General features: G+C 42.2%; 1 protein-coding gene across 2 annotated transcripts in view; it reads left to right on the plus strand.

Annotated features, from left to right (window-relative positions):
* Nucleotides 1-22,975, plus strand: part of epha6 (eph receptor A6) — a 647,719-nt gene that overhangs the window by 565,837 nt on the left and 58,907 nt on the right. For both annotated transcript variants that reach the window (XM_078232548.1, XM_078232549.1), the window contains 2 exons: nucleotides 4,762-4,887; nucleotides 18,171-18,356. In XM_078232548.1, coding sequence (XP_078088674.1) covers nucleotides 4,762-4,887; nucleotides 18,171-18,356 — 312 coding nt within the window. The remainder of the gene's footprint in view (nucleotides 1-4,761; nucleotides 4,888-18,170; nucleotides 18,357-22,975) is intronic.

Consider the following 22,975-nt stretch of genomic DNA (forward strand, 5'->3'; position numbering starts at 1 on the left):
CTAAGACCCTCCATACCAGGCAACATCCTGGTAAACCTTCTCTGCACTCTCTCCAATGCTATATTGGTATAGTTATAGGCCCCCCAAAATATTCACAAAACATCTGTTAAATGAAAGAATATTTTATGCAAAATGCAGGCTACTATTGACAGACCTAACTTAGTCGACCTAACTTAGTCGACTGGAAAAATCAGTGTTTTCCAAGAATGTTGCCAATTCTAGATTTGGACAAATACCACTTTTGATAGCAACGTTTTTTTACATTATTTGGACAAATCTGCTTTTGGGGAGAGGGGGCACAACAGAAATTGTGAGAAACACTCTGCTGATCAGGCAGCATCTGTGAGGAGAGGAAGGTAGAGTTAATGTTTCAGGTCTGTGACACTTTGTCAGGGATTCTGATGAGGAGTTCTGGACAGAAACACAAATCCTACCTTTCTCTATCCAAGAATGCTGCCTAAACTGTTGACTGTTTCCGACATGTTCTGCTTTTATTTCGGATTTTCATAAAAGCATTTAATACGGATACTAGTGGGGGAGGTAGTAGCATAGTGGTATTGTCGCTGGACTAGTAATCCAGAGATCCAGGGTAATGCTCTAGGGACCTGGGTTCGAACCTCACCATAGCAGATGGTGAAATTTGAATTCATTAAAAAATCTGGAATTGAAAATCTAATGATGACCATGAAACCATTGTCAATTGCCATAAAAACCCATCTCGTTCACTCATGTCCTTTAGGGAAGGAAATCTGCCATCCTTACCCGGTCTGGCCCACATGCAAGTCCAGACACACAGCAATGTAGTTGACTCTTAACTGCTGTCTGAAATGGCCTAGCAAGCCACTCAGTTCAAAGGTAATAAGCGATGGGCAACAAATGCTGGCCCAGCCAGCGACATCCACATCCCATGAAATAATTTTTTAAAAGTCATTATTTCCAGTCAGCTTTGACTGAGGCAAACATTGGAATCTAGTATTAATTATATACAAATTAATACAGGGATTAAACCACTGGGAAATGTTTAATTTGAGGTCAGCAAATACACAATTTAATAATTTGTAAAATTAAGTCAAAGAATTTGCTCTGTCAAATCAGTTACAATACTATCTAGTACCTAGATATCATCATTTGAGAGAGATGCATGGCTTTTCATTTAATCTTCAGCAGTTCACAGATTAAAGGATACTAATGCTCAAGACAGGTATAGTGTAAGCATTACATTGCAGATACAGTAGAACCTATAAAGGTTTTTAGGGGAGGCATGATGGCACAGTGATTAGCACTGCTGCCTAACAGCTCCAGAGACCTGAGTTCGATTCCTGGCTTGGGTCACTGTCCGTGTGGAGTTTGCACATTCTCCCCATGTCTGCGTGGGTTTCCGCCGGGTGCTCCGGTTTCCTTCCACAGTCCAAGATGTGCGGGTTAGGTTGATTATCAGTGTTAAATTGCCTTTTAGTGTCCTGGGATGTGTAGGTTAGAAGGATTAGTGGGGTAAATATGTGGAGTTACGGGGATAGGGCCTGGGTGGGATTGTTGTCGAAGCAGACTCGATGGGCCGAATGGCTTCCTTCTGCACTGTAGGGATTCCATGATATAAATGAGTTGGTTACTACTGGTGTCTACCACCTTCTCAAGGGCAACTAGGGATGGACAATAAGGGGCGGGATTATCAGGCCGCGTTCGCCCCGAAATCGGAAAATCCCACGTGAAGTCAACGGAACTTTCCATGGTCCGCAACCCGCCTGCTATGATTCCCGTGGTGGGCGGAACGGCAGAATTGGCACCTAAATGCTGGCCTAGCCAGCGATGCCCACATCCCATAAATGAACAAAGAAAAAGTTCAAATTCTTCAGTCTTATTTTATCCCTTGGTGTTTTTACTTGCTGCAATCATTGGGTAGATTGTATTGGGGATTTTTTAAAGTTAAAAACTGGATTTTTTATATTGATTGCATTATTAAAAATTGCTGCAGAAAGGATTTTTTTATATTATTTATATTGAAAACCTTCTTTAAGTTCAAGTATAGAACAAGATATATCCAGTTGAAATAATTCTACAGGCAGTCAAAGGTCTCGGTTGGAGTTCTTGCTGGTAGCAACTGGGGACAGTGTTGTTGCCATCTGATGTGTGATAGTTATATGGTAATAGTAGGAAAAGGACACTGACAGATTTTTGATTTTCTATCTCCTACTGGCCACCAGTTGTACAAAGTTCTCACTCGTTTTACTACATATGCTTGGGGGAAGAGACCAATCCAAAAGACATTGATAGCAACAGCTGAAAAAGAATAGCTTACATCATTTTTGTTTTCATTTTCCTGTTTGGCTGTTTTCCTTTTTTAATGCCACTATCACAATAGGAAGGGAAAGGACCAGTTAGAAGATGATTCATTCCCTCATGATTAATTACTTCCTCCTCTCAATGAAGCTTTGGTATCAGCCATCCAACTCTTCGCTGTTTGTATACTGCTGCACTGTCACGAACTACACTGATGTTATCTGCGAGGGGGGCCCAACCTGAAACACCAGTTTGTGGTGGTGTATAGTTTTCTTTTTAAGTATTGTGAGGAGTCAAGTAAAACCCCAGTGAGGAACTATCCAGTCATCATATCACAATTATTAAAGAGTATTTATTAACTTAGAAAGAAAAATGTACACACAAAAGGACTACAATACTCTAAGACACTTAAGTACTTGAATAACTAAACACACAGTTTATATAGAAATTATCCCATGTTCCAAAAAACATCTACAATCCCTGAACTCATTAAGACTTCCCTTTCCCAAATAAAATCCAAATTAAATAAATCTATGGGCAGGATTTTCCAGCCAGGCTCACCCCGAAACTGGAAAATCCCACCCGAGGTCAACAAACCTTTCCATGATCCGCCCCTCACCCGCTACGATTCCCGCAGCAGGTGGAATGGGAAAATTCGCCCCTGTAAGTCAAATCCCCACCATAAAGGGCTGATGATCAAGTCTGGGAAACATATTTTGCTGGTCCACTGAAGATAATGAAACTGTCTTTACCAACTTTTCCTGCAATGCCTTGGGATTAAGACTTGGATGCAACACTATCGCATCTCTGAGAAGTAAAAGATGAGTCATGACCCCTTAGTTATGAAATGGGTTCTAGCCTCCGAGCTGTGAGTTGCAAACTGGCTTCTGGCTGTAAGGTGTGGACTTGCTTATCTACTTCTGAGGGGGGCAACAATTATACTATTTCCCCTTTTGTTATTTCAAACACTAGAGTCGGCTGCCCGCACATCTTGAACTCCTCTTTGTGGAGCTTAGCATTTCTACAACCCAGCCAATTAGGTGAACTATTTCTGCTTGGGGAACTTAACATTTCTATAGCAGTCATCTAAGTAATCTATTTCTACTCCTTAAGCAATTCACACCTGATCATCTTTAGATGCTCTCATGCTTAGCAATGCCCTGAGCACTTTGAGGCTTTCCTCCGTAGAAATGCTGGTGGTTACTGTTGCTAGGCAGATTTCTACCTTTCAGGCCTTTTTAAATTCATCTTACTGTTGCTACGAGGCAAATCCTTGACAACACCAACAAACAATACCACACAAAAGAAAAGCAGTTAGTTTACTGCCTGTCCCAATGATAGTTCTCAATGAGAATAAATTGTTACAACATTTAATTTGCCACTCCGATACATACATGAGATATCACAAGTACACATGGAAAATGCATTTGATTGGGAGAGAATCTTACTGGCATTGCTTTGGCATAAAAATGCTTTGCTAACATAACAAAAATATAGTGTTCCTCTAATCTTATGAAGAGTACCACTGAGCCATCTCACTGTTTCAGAATCATCTATCTTTCTGGCCCTGAGCAAAACCACGCGGAATTATCCGTATTAAATATTATTCTATGAGTGCATTTCCATTGGAGGGTTATCCCAACAGAGAAGCATTAGTCATTCAGACAGAGTGATGTGGAAGACAATATTTGTAGTTGTTCCATCAACCTGACTTTTCACTGAGCTGAAATCTGTTGTTGACAACTGATGACATGTTCTGATTTTTTTCACGTAATATGGCAACATTTTGCATTTGCATTTCTTCATCCAACTTTTGAAGAACATACTTATTACTGGACAACAAAATGGTGGTGGAAAAGAGTTTATTCTTGATAGCATGGTTTCAGAATAGGGGGGAGATTTATTTTGCAGGGTTCTAATCAGCAACCTGAAAGAAAGAGGATAATTGGCCATTTCTAAGTGTTCCTGATGTCCGTTCAGATAGTCGACCAGAGTTCCAATAAGAGATCAAGAGAATCCCTGCGGAAATTACAGGCTTATATGGTTTGCTCAATGTTCTGAAAGTGGCAGAGGGCAGGACTCAAATTAATATCAGAATGCTGTGGTGTTTCATACTTTTGATGGTAATACTCCACCAGAATCATGGATGCAGCAAACTAAATATATACAGAAGGCAAGGCTGTGGAGTTAATTATACCACCGCAATTACTCCATCATTGCTGGATTTCTAATCAGTGAACAACTGTAATTCACAAAATAAATTTGCTGGACCTTTACCAAAAGAAGTAAATTCCCATTAAACAGACTTTTATGATGCACACTTTTTAAAATCAATTTCCAAGATACCGGAATGTGCCAAGAATAAACACTTAGAGAAAAGACCACGTGAACAAAACCTGCCAGTGAATCAAAAGGGAATTTCTGTGTCATGTTGGGTTTATTTCATTCTCGCCAAATGAGAAATTCTATTGTCGTTCTTTCCAGTCAGATTTCCGGGGATGAGAACCTACATTGATCCCGATACTTATGAAGACCCATCTCAAGCGGTGCACGAATTTGCGAAAGAAATAGACCCCTCCAGAATTCGCATAGAGAGAGTAATTGGAGCAGGTAAAAACAATAGTAGAAAATACTAGAGAATCCTGCCTGCTGATTGAATTGCTTTGGTTGACCTGTCTCTTTAAATGTTGAAGCCTTTTTTGAGGTACTTATTCTGCAAGTGATCCTTCCAAACCATTTTCCTTCGCACTAACGAGTTTCACCAAACAAGACCTTTGAATGTGCATTGTGGGAATAATAGGTTCAAGCCATTAAGATGTTCAGTAGAAATTCCCCTCTCTGCTATTTAGTCAATTCACTACCCAATTTGCTATTATAAACAACGACTTCCCTGCACCTGAACCTGTTCCCCACAGCGTAATTTCAGGCTAGTTTTACCTCTTTTGATTTTCTTCTTCTTTTAAACAATTATTTTAAATGTATTACTGATATCCATTCACAATCAAAACTATTGAGAAAGTAACCCATACAGTCAGAACATAAACGTTTTAGGAACAGGATAAAGATCACACTTTCTTCCTTTTTATGTGCATCTGCATTTCCATGAATCTCTCAGTTTCTTTTCGCTCTAGAATCAATCCAATAATCTCTTGAACTCAATTCACTTTGGTGGCCTTCCCTGGCGACTTATTCCACAATTCTATTTCTACTGGAGTAACAAGTTCCACCTGACCTGACCTGCCTCCTTTGGTTTGAAGGATTAGGACGACTTAGTGGCACAGTTGTTAGCACTGCTGCCTCAGAGGAACCTGGGTTCGATTCCAGGCTTGGGTGTCTGTCTGTGTGAAATTTGCACATTCTCCCTGTGATGTGTGGGTTTCTTCCAGGTGCACTGGTTTCCTCCCACAGTCCAAAGATGTGCAGGTTTGGCCATGCTAAATTGCCCCTTGTTGTTAGGGGGATTGGTAGGGTAAATACATGGGGTTACAGGGATAGGGTCTGGGTGGGATTGTGGTTGGTGCAGGCTCGATGGGCTAAATGGTCTCTTTCTGCACTGTAGGGATTCTATTCTAATTTATGGTCCCTGGTGTTTCAGTAAACTGCTGTTCGTTGACCAGCCGTCTTGTATTTGTACCTCTCCTTTGGATTTTGCTTTCCATCTTCCTGTAACTTAACATTGTGTTTCATGTATAAAAGATCCTGTGGCACTATACAAAGAAGAGAAAGAGAGTTACACCTGATGTCCTGGCCAATATTTATCTTTCAATTCACATCACAAAACAGAAACAGATTAATACATTGCTCATTAATACATTGCTTTTGTGGAAGTTTGCATATTAGCTTCAGCATTTCCTACATAATAACCGTGCCAACACTTTTAAAAATACTTAATTGGCTGTAAAGTGCTTTGAGACATCCAGTATTCATGGAAAGTGCTATATAAATGAAAGTCTTTCTTTGTTACAGAATGGTTTATACACATGTACTCCATTGCTGTGAAAGTGCAGGACTCTATAGCAGAATCATGGAATCTTACAGCACAGAAAGAGGCCATTTGGTTCATCATACCTGTGCCAGTTCTATGAAAGAGCAATGCAATTAATCACACTCCGTAGTGCTCCACCGTTTCGAGATAGCATTCTGCTTTATTAACCCTTTGTCAACTTCCCTGCCCAGAAGGCCTGCTACCTAACAATATTGAAAGAAACTTAAAAACTTCTGCATCAATTAGACAAAATATTGAGTACAGTAGGCTTAATGCTGTAAATTAACCTCACTGTTTTACAAATGTTTAGTTATCACTTGAGCTTTGCTGTTGTAATGTGTGTGGGGTTATGTAGATGGGGGGGGGGGGGGATGGGTGAAGGCCTGGGTAAGACATTCTGTCAGAGTGTTGGTGCAGACTTGATGGGCTGAATGGTCACTTCTAGATGTAGGGATTTTATGATTTCTGATATAATCGGACTGCATTAAGTTCATTCTAATTTTGTCTCTGTTGGTAACCACGGGCGGAATTTTATGGGCCCGTTGCAGTACGAGAGGACTAGTAAAAATCGGCAAGCCATTCAAAAGTCCACTGGCTTCGGTGGGACCAGAGAATCCCACCAGCAGGGGTGTCTGTAAAATTCTTGGCCACGTACAGTCTGTTTACAATGCATCACCGGCAGTTATAGCCACCTGCTAATACTAAGAAGTCTCACAACACCAGGTTAAAGTCCAACAGGTTTATTTGGAATCAAAAGCTTTTGGAGCGCTGCTCCTTCATCAGGTGCTAATACTGAGGCTGTTTCAAAGTCTCAAAATGTCTGTTGTATCAGTTTGTTTTAAACTGTCCCTATTTTCCCCAAGTAATTTCACAATTTAAGTCTCCAATTTTTGCTCACCTGCATTTCAATATGTTTTAACCATCTTTATCCTTCCCTCAGCTAGAACCAGCACATTTCTAGTATAAGAATGAGACGTGTATTCTGCCCAAAGCCAGGTCAATGGTTCATTATCTACTAATGCTTCAACCTGAGCTGTTTTCTTTGGCAGTTTTTGGTAGTGGTGGTTTGGCATTGCTTTCCACACTCGGGGCAGAGCAAGGAGGCAAGTCCCAAAGTCTGCCTCAGCCAGCATAGGAATCAAACCTGAGTCATTGGTGTTATTCTGAACCACATGTTAGACATCCAGCCAACTGAGCTGTCCAGCCCCCTTGGACAGGGACATGTCTCTTCGAATCGCTGAAGGAACTAAGTTAGTGTTGATTTTTACAAATATCTCCTAATCTGTAGCCTTGGACGTTAATTCTTGATGCTCACTGACTATTCTTATGCTATCTAAGAAAATGCGTATTAAGCTCAAAGGGCAGCAAAGCAAAAGCTGCCCTAGTGCTGACATTATAACCTTTGCCGTCTTAAAATACTGTGGCATGAATTAAACAATCCGGTCTTCATTGCTGAGAAGATTTGTGTGTATTCTAAAATATTCTCAATCCAAGATGAATTTTGCTTTGTTGCTTAATGATCCATTAGTATATGTTGCTACGTCCAAAAGAGAAAACAGTGGATTTAGAATCTAGTTTTACAAAAGAGGCATTGAATTTGATTTAAATTTTGAAACTGTAGCTCACTAAAAACCATTGTTTTAATTGTTCACAAAGTACAACGTTTTATTTATTAGTGTCACAAGTAGTTGCTAGGTACTGCAATGAAGTTACTGTGAAAATTCCCCAGTCACCACATTCTGGCACCTGTTCGGGTACACTGAGGGAGAATTTAGCATGGCCAATGCACCTAACCTTTTAGAGTGTGGAAGAAAACCGGAGCACCCGGAGGAAACCCACGCAGACACAGAGAGAACATACAGGCTCTGCACAGAATCGAATTCGAGAATCGAACCCTGGCACTGTGAGGCAGCAGTGCTAACCACTGTGCCACCGATAAACTACACAAAACCACATTACGAAATCTGTTTTCCAGAAGCTGGAACTCAGTGATGTTTTGGAAATAAAGACTGCCAACGCCAAATGTGAGAATAAATTGAGAACATTATGCCTTGTCAAAATTAATCTTTGTTGTTGCAAATTAATTGACAGTTGCTTCATTCTTTCTTAATTTAATAAAATAATGTGTTAATTTATACAGACATTGTAACAGAATCCAATTGAAACCTGGAATACTTTCAAATTAAACATAATTAATAAACTATACAAATATATGTTAGCTGCACAGCACATATAACCGCCATCAATTTCTTTTGCATCAGGATTTATTATCTCCAGCCATTTAAGATAAAATCTGGAATCAGATGCAATTTTTTTATCACTATCATTCCTTTTTTAGATCAGACCAAATGTCTTATTTTGAACCTAGGAATTACAGTTTGTGCCAATCATTGTGTGAACATTCAGCACATTAATATGGCATTCTGCCATTAGCTGCTTTAATAGATGATGTTCTGGTCTTGGTTTTAATACTCACTTTCCCAACGTAGCAGGAACCCACAGGGGGTTGGTGACAACCGTAATGGGGCAGGTCACTTACCCCAGCTTTCTCTGGCTCTTTTGACCAGGCGAGGAAGGTCAAGGGTCCTTTATCACAGGTGCAGGTCAACAGTCCAACAGATTTGGGGAGATACCCCAAAGAAATGCTGGGGAATCTTTCCATTGTCCAGAAGCGCTAACTTCCCCTGAATGATTGCGCTGGGTATGGAACCACCTGACAAAGTGATTGAAAGCACTAACTTCGGATGATTCTGCCATCTGAAGGAGTTAGAAGGTAAAAAAGTATCTCCAATTTAGAGGAACTATTTTAAACACCCAGACCGATGCCACCTCTGCACCTGACCCCGACATGACAACCACCTCCCCCCCCCCCCCCCCCCCCGACCCCCCAATGACTGGAACCCCCCCCCCACCAATATCTGGAACCCTCTTTCCCCACCCAATCCACTGGTATCCAGACACTTTCCCCCATCCCTCCCCACCAATGTCTGGACCCCACCTCTGCCACAACCAATGGCTGATCCCCTCATCCCATTCATTTGCTGTGGAAAGTTACAGTCCCCGATGGTCCCCAGCTAGCGCTGTAAAAAGGGGATGTGTCCTCCTTCGCTCACTCCTTTTGTACTTTCTTGGTGGAGCCACTGACCTGTTTTGCTTCTTCAGTCTCACCCAGCCTGACTCAGGAAGGTTGGGCGAGACAGGTGTGAGCTCAGGTAAGTCACGATGGGGTGACAATCCGCCACTGACTGCCACTCTGAGGGAGTTACAGGGAGATGTATTTATAGATAGAGAGTGGGGAGATTGGCAGGAACATAGGATAAAAGTGTGTGAGTTGCAGTGTGTAAATCGGCAAGCAGCTTTGTCTGTTAAACGCAGAGAAACAGAGCAGGATTTCATTGGAGCAAAGTGGGAGGAGAGCAGGAAATTCAGTGTATAGCAGCACAGGAGGAAAGCAGGTCTCGGGCTGTCGCATGCTGAACAAAATCAAACTTTTACAAACAAACCCACAGCCCAGCGCCACCCTTGTGAAGCCGCCATTGCACTTCATGAATCGCAGGGAGAGAGGTCCGATGGGAAGGAGAAAGGAGGACAGTAGGAGTACGGGTGCTTATATGTCCTCGGCCCATACAGCAGAGCCTGATCGCCAGTTGTTGTATAGACTCCTTTGCCACCGGACCAAGGCCTTGCTACATTAAGACCATGTGGTAGCTGGTGTGCAGCGGCCACTCCACATTAAAAGAACTCACGCACAGACATTTTTCACCCCTCGCAATGAAGTTCAGGAACTGGAATGTCAGGACCCTCATGGACAAGCCGACAGTGACTCGCTGGAACGTCAGTGACAGACTGGAATGGCGGGCGTACTGCTATCATTGCCCAGGAATTCAAACGTTTTGACGTTCACATCACTGCCGGAAGTCAGACCCCCCTGGTGGGCAGGGGAAGGCCAATGTGAGGAACAAGGTGATATTTGTACATTCTTCTGGAAAGGTAAACCAGAAGAAGATCACCGCCTCCACAGGGTTGGTTTCCCGTATTAAAAACCAACTAGTCAGTCATCTCAGGGATTCTCTTTGCAGGACAAATTAATGCCTCATGTCCCTTTGGCTCACCCAACCCTGAATCAGTGCGCTACAGTACTCGGTGGGTACGCTGCAACACTGAAAGCTGATGAGTCCAAAGAGGAACTGTCACTTTGTTTGACCGTGTTATGAACGCACTTTCCGTAGCCATCAAATCCTGGGAGTGGGACCTGAACCTGGAGCTTCTGCTTCGGAGGCAGGGATGCCACCCACTGAGCGACAAGACCTCTTCACAGTGGAAACATTCCCATTTTACAAATATACCACGGATAAAAGTTAGGATGCATACAATTGCATAGATTAGGAAAAAGTTCTTGAATTTTTTTAAGACTATTTATTCGAATGGGGGTGAAGAAGTTCTCTGGTTCCTATGTGTGATAATATTGTAATTAAGGTGAACATTTTTTCATTTGGCACACATATCAAGCAGGTGGCAGGACAGGGAGCTGTTGTATCCACCTGAAAGAATCAGTGTGATACGTGCATCGTTTCCATGGTCAGATCTAATTTACATTAACTCGGTGAGCTCCCGGACCCACATACACTCACTAGAGGCTGCTCATGATTCGTCAGATAGGAAATCTGACAAGTTGGCGGCCAACACTTTACGATCAGCAGCAGCACATTAAAGGACAGATTCTTTTTAACAGGTAGGGCAATGATGACTAAAATTATGCAGCTGCAGTCTTTGACTAGGGCCTCCAGATTCTTTAATACAGTATTGGAGCTGATTGAATAAGTGAGAAGGTGGTAGGTCACCCTGTTACTTATGGACACGGGTGGCAGAAAATGTCATTGATATTGTGCCCAGTGTGGAAGAAACTTTATGAGCTGATTGCAGCTGCCAATGTTAGAATCCCCTTCACAACTCGCAAACTGTGTGTACAGCCCTGCGTGAATCTAATTTAACCTCCGCACTATCAATAATTCTCTTCCCTGCATCTTACATTAGCCAGAAGCACAGTACTGCACCTCCTTTTTGATGCACTTGTATCTTCTAAAGCTGCCACTGCCCTGGCAACTGCTTCTCCATCATGTCATTACTTGCTGCTTCTTCCTGTCATCGCGCACACTGTACAAAACTGCCTGAAGCATCTTTACAACCTTTAAAAGGGGCACGAGTTAATACAATTCCATCCTCTTGACATACAACAAAGGAATGACAACCAGCACAGGGAAAGGCCCTGCCACTTTCCATTGCCACCACTAACTGAAGAGGCCATTTTTAATGGTATGGCAGTGGTTGGTATACAGCGTTCGCAATGGCGGGCAGGCAAAGCAGGGTGTCTGGAAATCCTCTCATCCTCTTCACCTTCTTAATTTTCAGTTACACACTCAGCAAAAAAAAAACAAGTAGTTCAGAGCACTTTGAAAACCTGCAGGCAGGTTTTTAATCTCTTGCTTCCTGTGTTTCACCAATGTACTTTCCCTCATCATCCTTATCCCTATCTGTTGGTAATTCTATGTGTTGTCCGCATTGCAGATCAAATTTCTGCAGCACACAGAATATCACTATCAAATAATACCCTCTTTGTGGACTGAGCTACAGGAAGGTGGCACAGTAGTTGGCATTGCTGCCTCACAGTGCCAAGGACCCGGGTTCAATTCCGGCCTCGGGTCACTGTCTGTGTGGTGTTTGCATGTTTTCCCCGTGTCTGCGTGGGTTTCCTCCAGATGCTCCAGTTTCCTCCCACAGTCCAAAGATGTGTGGGCTAGGATGATTGGTCGTGTTAAATTGCCCCTTAGTGCCAGGGGGATTAGCAGCATAAATATAGAGGTTAGGGGATAGGACCTGGGTGAGATTGTTGTCGGTGCAGGCTCGATGGGCCAAATGGCCTCCTTCTGCACGATAGGAATTCTATGATTTTTTGAAGATGCAGGTGTGTCCGGGAACTTGAATCTTTGTTTGCCAACTGTGGTCGATTCGATTCTGTATCAAAGAACCTGGGAACATGCTCTCTGTCACGTTGTACTATTCCTGTATCGCTTCCATTACTGAAACTGATTTCTGAAGACTTCAAGCACCAGCTGCAAATCCACCTCCTCTTTAAGAGATGCTAACTGCCTCTAAGTAGTGTTGGCTTGCTTGAACTCATGCTAGCCTCATGGTTTTTCACCCATGCCCAGGCATGCAGCCATGCATTAGTGTGCTTATAAAGATAACATGTTGCATTAATCATGCAGTGTAATCCCTGCATCAATTCTCAGGTCTCCAGATCTCTATCCAGCTATTTCCTGTTTGTGAATAGTAATAACAATAGAAGTGTTGTTGCTCTAGTATACAATGCATCAGTCACCTGCTTAATACACACATGAACTGCAGATTGACTAATCTTCCATTGACTAATCATCATTAAAGAAGAAATAGCAGGCCATCTGGATAAGAATGGTTCGATTAAGCAGACGCAGCATGGATTCATGAGAGGAAAGTCGTGCTTGACGAACTTGTTGGATTTTTATGAAGATGTGACTAGTGCGGTTGACGGAGGGGAACCGGTGGATGCGGTGTTTTTGGATTTCCAAAAGGCGTTTGATAAGGTGCCTCACAAAAGGTTACTGAAGAAGATTGGGTCACACGGAGTTGGGGGAAGGGTGTTAGCGTGGACTGGGGATTGGCTATCCGACAGGAAGCAGAGAGTCAGAATAAATGGGTGCTTTTCTGGTTGGCGGATGGTAACTAGTGGCGTGCCGCAGGGATCGGTACTGGGGCCTCAACTATTTACCATTTATATAGACGATCTGGAGGAGGGGACTGAGTGTAGGGTAACAAAGTTTGCAGACGACACAAAGATAAGTGGAAAAGTGAATCGTGTGGAGGGCGTAGAAGGTCTGCAGAGAGATTTGGACAGGCTGAGTGAGTGGGCGAGGATCTGGCAGATGGAGTATAACGTTAACAAATGCGAGGTTATTCACTTTGGAAGAAATAATAGCAAATTGGATTATTATCTAAATGGAAAGAAATTACAACATGCTGCTGTGCAGAGGGACCTGGGGGTCCTTGTGCATGAGACGCAAAAACCCAGTCTGCAGGTGCAACAGGTGATCAAGAAGGCAAATGGGATGTTGGCCTATATCGCAAGGGGGATAGAATATAAAAGCAGAGATGTCTTGCTGCATCTGTACAGGGCATTGGTGAAGCCGCAGCTGGAATACTGTGTGCAGTATTGGTCCCCTTATTTGCGGAAGGATATATTGGCCTTGGAGGGAGTGCAGAGAAGGTTCACCAGGTTGATACCAGAGATGAGGGGTGTTGATTATGAGGAGAGACTGAGCAGATTGGGTTTGTATTCGTTGGAATTTAGAAGGCTGAGGGGGGGATCTTATAGAGACCTATAAGATAATGAAGGGGCTGGATAGGGTAGAGATGGAGAGATTCTTTCCACTTAGAAAGGAAACTAGAACTAGAGGGCACAGCCTCAAAATAAAGGGGGGTCAGTTTAGGACAGAGTTGAGGAGGAACTTCTTCTCTCAGAGGGTGGTGAATCTCTGGAATTCTCTGCCCACTGAAGTGGTGGAGGCTACCTCGTTGAATATGTTTAAATCACGGATAGATGGATTCCTGATCGGTAAGGGAATTAGGGGTTATGGGGATCAGGCGGGTAAGTGGAACTGATCCACTTCAGATCAGCCATGATCTTATTGAATGGCGGGGCAGGCTTGAGGGGCTAGATGGCCTACTCCTGGTCCTATTTCTTATGTTCTTATGCTCTTATGTTCAAATACAGTTTTCCTTTAGGGAAATGTTCCTTTGTTAATAAATAACAATTCAATTTGTGGATTAAACATATGGGTTGTAACAACATACAGTCAGTGGGGGATTCCTTGGGAGACCATTTTCTAAGATGTCATTAATATCACAAACAAAAATATTCAATGCCCATTTCAACTCTGAAAACCACCTGAAGACAACAGGGTTATTTCTTGAGTTTTGGCATCAAATTGTAAATATTTATTTTCAATTTTCTTTCATAACAAACACATGTGAGATCTTGTGGTGTAGTGGGTAGCATCCCTCCCTCTGAGCCAGAATCTCTGGGTGCAAATCCCATTCCAGGACCTGATGGCCAAGGAAAATGCATTCATAATGTGGCCAAACATTAAGAACATTAGCCTTCCAACATACAGGTGTAAGAGCGGGAGAGATTCCTGGTCAGCCATGTGATGGAAAGTACCTTCACTATCTATAGCTCCAGGCTATACAGTGCATATAAAAGTGTATGTTGCTGCAGCAACTCAGACTACTTGGTAGCTTGGTTAGCTTAGTTGGTTGGCCTGTCGGTATGGCTCAAATTGGTGTCAACAGCACAGGCTCGATCTTCATTCTGGCTATGGTAGATTCAAGGTTTCTTTCCTTGCCCAAACCACAGAGGAAATCATAGTGCCCTGGGTTGCACCCACCTTCGGGTAGTGAACTAATAAAGAAGAAGCAAATACATATTACAAATATTGACAGCCTTTCAGAACTAAAGTTCAAATTATTGGCAGGAGAATGACCAAGAAAGTATTATTCAATTGTTAGCATTTCAGATCATTTCTGTGACTCACAAGAGGCATAGAAACATCTTAGCTCTCGATTTATTTCAATTTGCAGCTGAGCTGGCCATTGTTTTTTTGGAAAACCAGTCTTGTAAAGTTTCAAACTGCTATTGAGACATTTGTCCAGTTCTAGCATCTGGCTTTATTCTGCACAGTTGCCAACATTGTGTTGATCAGTGAGGGTGGCACGATGGCACAGTGGCTAGCACTGCTGCTTCACAATGCCAGGGACCCAGGTTCGACTCCCGGCTTGGGTCACTGTCTGTATGGAGTTTGCACGTTCTCCCCGTGTCTGTGTGGGTTTCCTCCAGGTGCTCCGGTTTCCTCCCACATTCTGAAAGATGTGCTGGTTAGGTGCATTGACCCGAACAGGTGCCGGATTGTGGCAACTAGGGGAATTTCACAGTGACTTCATTGCAGTGTTAATGTAAGCCTTACTTGTCACTAATAAATCAACTTTAAACTTTATAATCGCAAAAAACTATTTCCCACACAATGATATCCCAGCCTGTCACACCTAACATTTCAGTTCATGAGAAATATTACAAAATACATGTAGGACATGGTTTAACCCTAATGCGGATCTACTTACTATATTTATTCACATTTAATTCTGAAGATAAGTCAAGCACTTTTGCAATTGATTCCATTCTTTTCATTATTCTATTTTGTTTCAATCTTTCTTGAGGACAGAAAATTTTTGAAGAATTGTCAAGGTAAAGGATGTTGATGCTGGAGAAATATATTTTTCATTTTCAACACTTGTTGGAATGACTAAACATCTCCATTTGAAAACATTGGCAGTTGCAGAATGAAACTCCAATTTTCCAATAATGACCTTGTAAGTGTTATAATTCAGGTCAGAAACTCCAAAGTGTTTTATGAAGTCCATCTGGATCATAAGTTTTGCACTTTGAATTTGGCTAGGGTGACATGAGGCGTTTCACTTCAGGTATGATTCAAATGACCCACTAAGGAGCATTTACCAAACAAAGTTTATTTAAGAACATAATTAACAATTATAGAAAGAAAATTGGCAATAACTTCTATCAATTACAAACAAAAACAATACGACCATGATAATGTATAACCTTTAACAAATATATCTAAAATGTTCCAATCAAACAAAACTTCCCATAGACAAAACCCTTTCCACAGGTTTAACACAGCAAAGACTAATGCTCAGGTGATACTGGAACTGAGTCCTTTGATTGGAGAATTGAAACCCTGACTTCTCAGCCTTGTAACTTCTCGCAGCCCTCTGGATACACCCAAACAGCTTGAAGGCAGAAGAGCTTCCCAAACCACTAGGGAGAGAGAGACTCTAGGCAGGCTAATCACCTACAGCAGATTTTCCACTCCAGGAAGGCAAGAAGCCTTGCTTTCAGCTGACAAGCAGAATTTCCAATACCAGGGAGAGAGAGAAAAACAGTGATTTCAATATGATGTCCACTCCCTTCTAAACTAAAACTGTAGCCAAACAGAAAAATTAAACCTTAAATTCGCTAGGAAAGAAAAAAAACTGTCCAAAACACATGACTGCCAACAAGTCTTTCTCCTAACAGTGCAGGGTCATAAAGCTAATCCCAGAAAATACCTGAGGCCCAGAGTAAAAATAAACAAAACCTCATTTAAGCCACTGAAGTAGCAATAAAAGGACTTCTAGGCCCGGCAACACCAAAATAAAAAACTGAAAAAGTTTACTTACAACTGCAGAGAACATGATTTTTAAAAACATCTCTCAAAGGTACACTAGCATCACATAAGGACAACACATTTAGAATAAAGGTAATTTTTTCAATTATTTTGCCATCTGTTTCCATTGCCTTACGTAGTGAATTTTCAAAATCGGTATGATATTCAGTGAGTGGTCCATGTTCATCAAGAACCTTGTTAAATCTCCCTCAATGCATCTTGTATAAAAGAGGAGATGCTCATTTCATCAGTTTCAGCTAGACTTCATCTCAACTCCCTGAAGGGAAGACATTGTGATGACTCATTCCACCATCATGTACTTTAATTGATATAGGGTAAGTTTTTTCAGTTTTCCACGACCAGCCAAGGCTCTGCATTGGGACTAAGCAACCGGATATCAGCCCACAAGATCCTTTGATCCAGCCATGCAATCCCTACTAGTTTATTTTGTGCTTTTACACAAATCTGATTTTGACTTCAAAGCCGGGATTCTCAAAAAAGTTCTAAGTGCCAAATTCGTGTAAAAACTGAAGTAAATCCCACTGGTTGTTTTTAGCAGGATTTTCAAAATGAATCTCCCACAATCTGTGCATCACAGATGCCCAGTGGGCAGTGCCATTTTGCCCCTTGGGCAGTGCCAGGAGGCCAGACTGGCACTGCCAGTCTGGCAATGCCCAGGGGGCAACCCCCATCCCCTGGCCTTCTACAGGGGCCTCCATGGCCCCCCCTTCAGTCCAGTGGAGTTGGGCCACCAGCTCCCCGTTAGTGGGGAGCTATTATAAACCCCACTGTAGTGAACCACTCCTGGTGGAGGGGGAGAGGCTAGCAGGCCCAGAGACTTCGGTCCCGAGCATGCTAATGACATTCAAATTTGAATTTAACTATTTTAATCAGCTGTATGCCAATTTCCAGGGCGGAGCTGATGACGCCAGAACTCCAACAGCCAGAAACATGCAGAGGTCATGGCACCCAAGTGGAGATCCTGCTAAATGCCTTCTACTTATGTCTCCAGCGGGCAGGGAGAATCGCCCCCCAACTCTTTTAGTGGGCTGGCCTTGGAGGTCTAAAGGCTGCTTCAAAACCACTCATGGAACAGTTCTTTCATACTAATTAGACAGACTTTACCTGCCTTCCAGACCTTGCGCATAGAATCCTACAGTAGAGAAGTAGGCCATTCGGCCCATCGATTCTGCCCTGACCACAATCCCACCCAGGCCCTACCCTCATAACCCCATGTATCTAGCTAGTCTCCATGACACTAAGGGACAATTTAGCATGGCCAATCCACCAAACCCGCATATCTTTGGACTGTGGGAGGAAACCCACACAGACACGGGGAGAATGTGCAAACTCCGCACAGACAGTGACTCAAGCTGGGAATCGAACCCGGGTCCCTGGTGCTGTGAGGCAGCAGTGCTAACCACTGTGCCACCGTGTTGCCCCCTATTAATATTTCAAACAATTCCGTTTTAATTTTCATGGTTTAAATATAATCATTAAATTAAATAGCCATATTGGATTTCTTTGACTGAATTATTTTGCTCTTTATCGCAGTAACTTCCTGAGTCACTTGTTGTAATGATCTCTGTTTTTAGGGGAATTTGGAGAGGTCTGCAGTGGCCGGCTAAAGACACCTGGAAAAAGGGAGATTCCTGTGGCTATTAAGACCCTAAAAGGAGGTTATATGGACAGACAACGAAGGGATTTCCTCAGAGAAGCAAGCATCATGGGCCAATTTGACCACCCAAATATCGTTCGTTTGGAGGGAGTCGTAACAAAAAGTATTATACTTTTCTTATGTTTATGTGCATTTCTCCAAACTTCTGCAGGTTGAAATATGACAGCAATAATGATATATAGACATGAAAAACTATTGGACTTTGTATACAATTATTATTGGGGTGACAGTGTTATTGCACCATAAAGATAAACATTTTAGCCCAGACAATAGTAGCTGTGTTTGTGGGGAGGTGGCCTTTGGTGCAAAGCGTGGACAGGAAAAACAAAATGGTGGTCAGTGGGTTGTGGAGATTGCAAGGGTTGTGGAATCACCAATAAGCTTTTTGATCTGGTGGGAAAACACTGCTGATACTCCTCAAGGCCCACAAGCAGTGCTGTAAAGGGGCTTTATGGATCTCTCCTTTCACCTACTGGATTTCCTGAGACCTGGAAAACTGTAAACATTCAGCCTCCTTAAAAGATCTTAGCAACCCACCTCCTGAGACTGGATTGATTGCTTGCACCAACTACCTTCTCCCATCTCCCCAGACAGGCCTATATTAAAACCGGAATTGAGCATTTGTAGTCAAGTTTATAATGTTTCAAATTGTAGCTTATCACCTGACACAAACCCAACCAATTTAGTGGGTGAAAATTACCCCTAAATTTAGGTTCGGAAATATGCCACATATTCAAAATTATGGTCAGAATCTGAAGTTCAGAATTAACATTCAAAAACAGAAAATGCTGTAAAATCATGGCAGAAAATAGAGAGTGTAGAGCTTTTTCTCTCTCCATAGATGCTGTCAGACCTACTGAGATTTTCCAGCATTTTCTGTTTTTGTTTCAGATTCCAGCATCCACAGTAATTTGCTTTTATCAGAATTCATGTTGTTTGGTATTAAACAGGAAACACATATAGGTTTAATTTTACTCTGTTCTGCGCATTATTACGTCCCATTAAGAAGAAATAATTGCCCATCTATGGGTATATAAATCATGATATGCCCTGTTATAAAGCTCATATTTTACATGTGATTCATAGTATGTTCTTCAGTGTGTATGTATGCTTGTGTAATATACACAGCATTTTAAAACAGAATCAAGCTGTTTTAGTTCATGGTTGCCATAAGGAGTTCAGTGATTTGATTGTGTTGTGGAAAATGGTAACACACACAATGGTGTCAAAATTGGTTTGATTTGCACACATTTCTCAGGTGTAAAACAGGTGCAACAGATCAGTTTGGTAGTGGAGCACAATCTGTGCGGCATTCAGGCAACTTTTAAATTAATGGGGCCCATTTCCTCGAGTATCATGGGAAGCTATCTGAAATATGCATTTGGTCTCTTACATTCATTAATTAGCAGCCTAATGCCTGTTGAAGGAGCTTTCTGTAAAATTTGTTCCGGATGAACAGGGCAGATGTCAGAGCTGCTCCAGTCAGGATTTTTCAGTGGCCTCTAATTAAAATTAATTTTTCTTTGTAGATAGAGAAACACTTCTGTGGCAGCCAGTTCACCAGGTTTGAGTGCTCCCCTGATTCCACCTTGGGAAAAATTGAGAGAAGCATTGGCAGCTCATGCTATTGAGGCTTGAGGTCTAAGGCCCAAGGTCAAGCCAGTCTCTGGTCTCTTAGTTTGGGCTAACACTCAATACACATTCCTTTGAACTTTCTTTTTGTCCTTTACTTTGGCATCCCTAAAAATCTTAGTTAAAGTGGCAAACTAACCAAATTTCATATCTATGTTAGTGATGTTGCAACGCACTATTTCAGCCCACCAGAGCTCATATTCGGATGGTCTATCACTTTGGTATTGTTGATTCATTGTAAGTGGAGCTTGACCACAAATATATCAGCATCAACTGACTCTGGTGACATACTGGCACAGTGGTTAGCACTGCTGCCTCACAGCACCAGGGACCTGGGTTCGATTCCTGGCTTGGGCCACTGTCTGTGCGGAGTTTGCATGTTCTCCCCGTGTCTGCATGGGCTACCTCTGGGTACTCTAGTTTCCTCCCACAGTCCAAAAGATGTGCTGGTTAGGTGCACTGGCCATGCTAAATTCTCCCTCAGTGTACCCGAAAAGCGCCAGAGTGTGGTGCCTGGGGGATTTTCACAGTAACTTCATTGCAGTGTTAATATAAGCCTACTTGTGACACTAATAAAATAAACTAACAAAATAAAGTTTAAACTGGTCATTGATTACAAGCTGATTAACTCAATATTAATTAATTTTCCCAGTTAAACTGTAAAAGTTAATTTAACTGCTCTAATGCATTGGGTTTAATTCCTAGTCAAGAATTACTAGTTGATGCAAGGATCCATTGTCATTGCCTCTACTGAGAAGTATCAGAACTCATGAACCTTGAAATTTCTGTCCCTTTTAAGATGATAAACAAGTCAGTTTGGTGGAGTGAGAAGGGTCAGTTACCATCAGGTCTTCACCCCTTTCCAGCTCTAATGCAAGAGTCTGACACGAGTGGGAATGCAAAACATTCCTTGTTCTCTCCTTTCCATAATAATATCAATGTTCAAGGCAGGACTAGAGGCATGACAACATCTGTGGTGTTAGCCTCAGGTTTGAGATCCTTGTCCTCAAGTTGGTTGAAGGGTGAGCTGGCACATTGGAGGCTACAATAAATTTCATCAGCTATGTCTGCCTTCATCGAGAGAGGGCTCCCAAAATCCAGAAAATGGTCCACATTTTCCAGGATCTTGCCATCGATCTGAATTGATGCAAGGATGTGTTTTGCTGTGGGAACTGGTTGCAAGAGGGCTTTAGTTTTCTGGGGGTTCAGCGAAAGAGATACAGAATCTGATGAAACCAAAAGAGAAAATGCTGGAAAATCTCCACAGATCTGGCAGCATCTGTAAGGAGAGAAAAGGGCTGACATTTTGGGTTCAACGACAATGATCTCTCCTTCAATGTCAACAAAACAAAGGAGATAGTCATCAACTTCAGGAAGCATAGTGGAGAACATGCCCCTGTCTACATCAATGGGGACGAAAGAAATGGTCGAGAGCTTGAAGTTTTTAGGTGTCCAGATCACCAGCAACCTATCCTGGTCCCTCCATGCTGACACTATAGTGAAGAAAGCCCATCAACGCCTCTACTTTCTCAGGACACTAAGGAAATTTGGCATGTCAGCTACGACTCTCACCAACTTTTATAGATGCACCATAGAAAGCATTATTTCTGGTTGTGTCACAGCTTAGTATGGCTGCTGCTCTGTCCAAGACCGCAAGAAGCTACATAGAGTCGTGAACGAAGCCTAGTCCATCACGCAAACCAGCCTCCCGTCCATTGACTCTGTCTGCACTTCCCGCTGCCTAGGAAAAGCAGCCAGTATAATCAAGTACCCCATGCACCCTGAACCTTCTCTCTTCCACCTGCTTCCATCGGGAAAAAGATACAAAAGTCGGAGGACACGTACCAACTGACTCAATAACAACTTCTTCCCTGCTGCCATCAGACTTTTGAGTGGACTTACCTTGCATTAAATTGATCTTTCTCTGCACCCTAGCTATGACTGTAACACTACATTCTGCACTCTTTCCTTTCCTTCTCTATGAACCATATGTTTTGTCTGTATAGTGCACAAGAAACAATACTTTTCACTGTATACCAATACATGTGACAATAATAAATCAAATCAAATCAAATCAAAAAAATGCTCATTATTTTCACCTGCTTCAGAGAATGAGTTGACAATCATAGAATCCCAACAGTGCAGAAGAAAGCCATTTGGCACATTGAGCCTGCACTGACAACAATCCCACCCAGGCCCATCCCATAACCCCATGTACTTACCCTACTCATCCCCCTGACACTAAGGCCAATTTAGCAAGGCCAATCAACCTAACCCACACATCTTTCAATGTGACCCACTTATGGCCTCAAAGGTCCCAGAGGATATTTGAGACTTTTGTCTTCAGTTTTTTTGATGTCTTATTTTAACCCCTAATACTCTGTTCTATCTTTGTAAAGTCGATATTACTTCTTCGTCAGTATTCTATTTTGTTTCCAGATTTTCCCGTCATGTTTCCTCTTGCTCGTATTTTTGCCTTCAGGCCATTACTCAGATGTCTCTGACACTTCTCATCACCTTTTAGAATGGGTCTTATCTCTCTCCACTGTTCTGTTATAGCTTGAAGCGATTCCCCTGCTGTTCTACACAACAAATGTGTCAGTTAAAATGGCTATGCCCTTGAGATATCAGACTTCAGAAGGTGTCACCTGTAGCATCATTATTCATTGACAAAATTGCACCTCCCTGAAATTTACCAGTTTGGAACTGAGTCCTTACAATGGTGAAATGTTAGACGTAGGATAACAGTCTTATTAATTAAGAATTATACTTAGCGACATATTCTGTACTTTCTAATTTTCAGCAAGCTATTGCTATTTTTGGAATATAATTGTGAGAAATTAGGATCAAGCTGTACAGAGACTGGATCTGAATTTGATAGTCAAGAGCGAGGCAAGAACCTTGTAGATCAAAGTCCAGTTTTTTGCACTCAAGTCACGGGCAAAACAAGGGAACAACATTCACTCTTCCGGATAAAAAAAGGAATTGTTAGAAATGTGCCAACTCTGAACTCAGACCAACATGAGCTTTTGAGATTTTCTGAGAAGTGACATTGATATATCATGTAGATCAGTCATACATATGCATTAA

The sequence above is a fragment of the Mustelus asterias genome, chromosome 17 (assembly GCF_964213995.1).
Source record: "Mustelus asterias chromosome 17, sMusAst1.hap1.1, whole genome shotgun sequence".
Classification (NCBI taxonomy): Eukaryota; Metazoa; Chordata; class Chondrichthyes; order Carcharhiniformes; family Triakidae; genus Mustelus; species Mustelus asterias.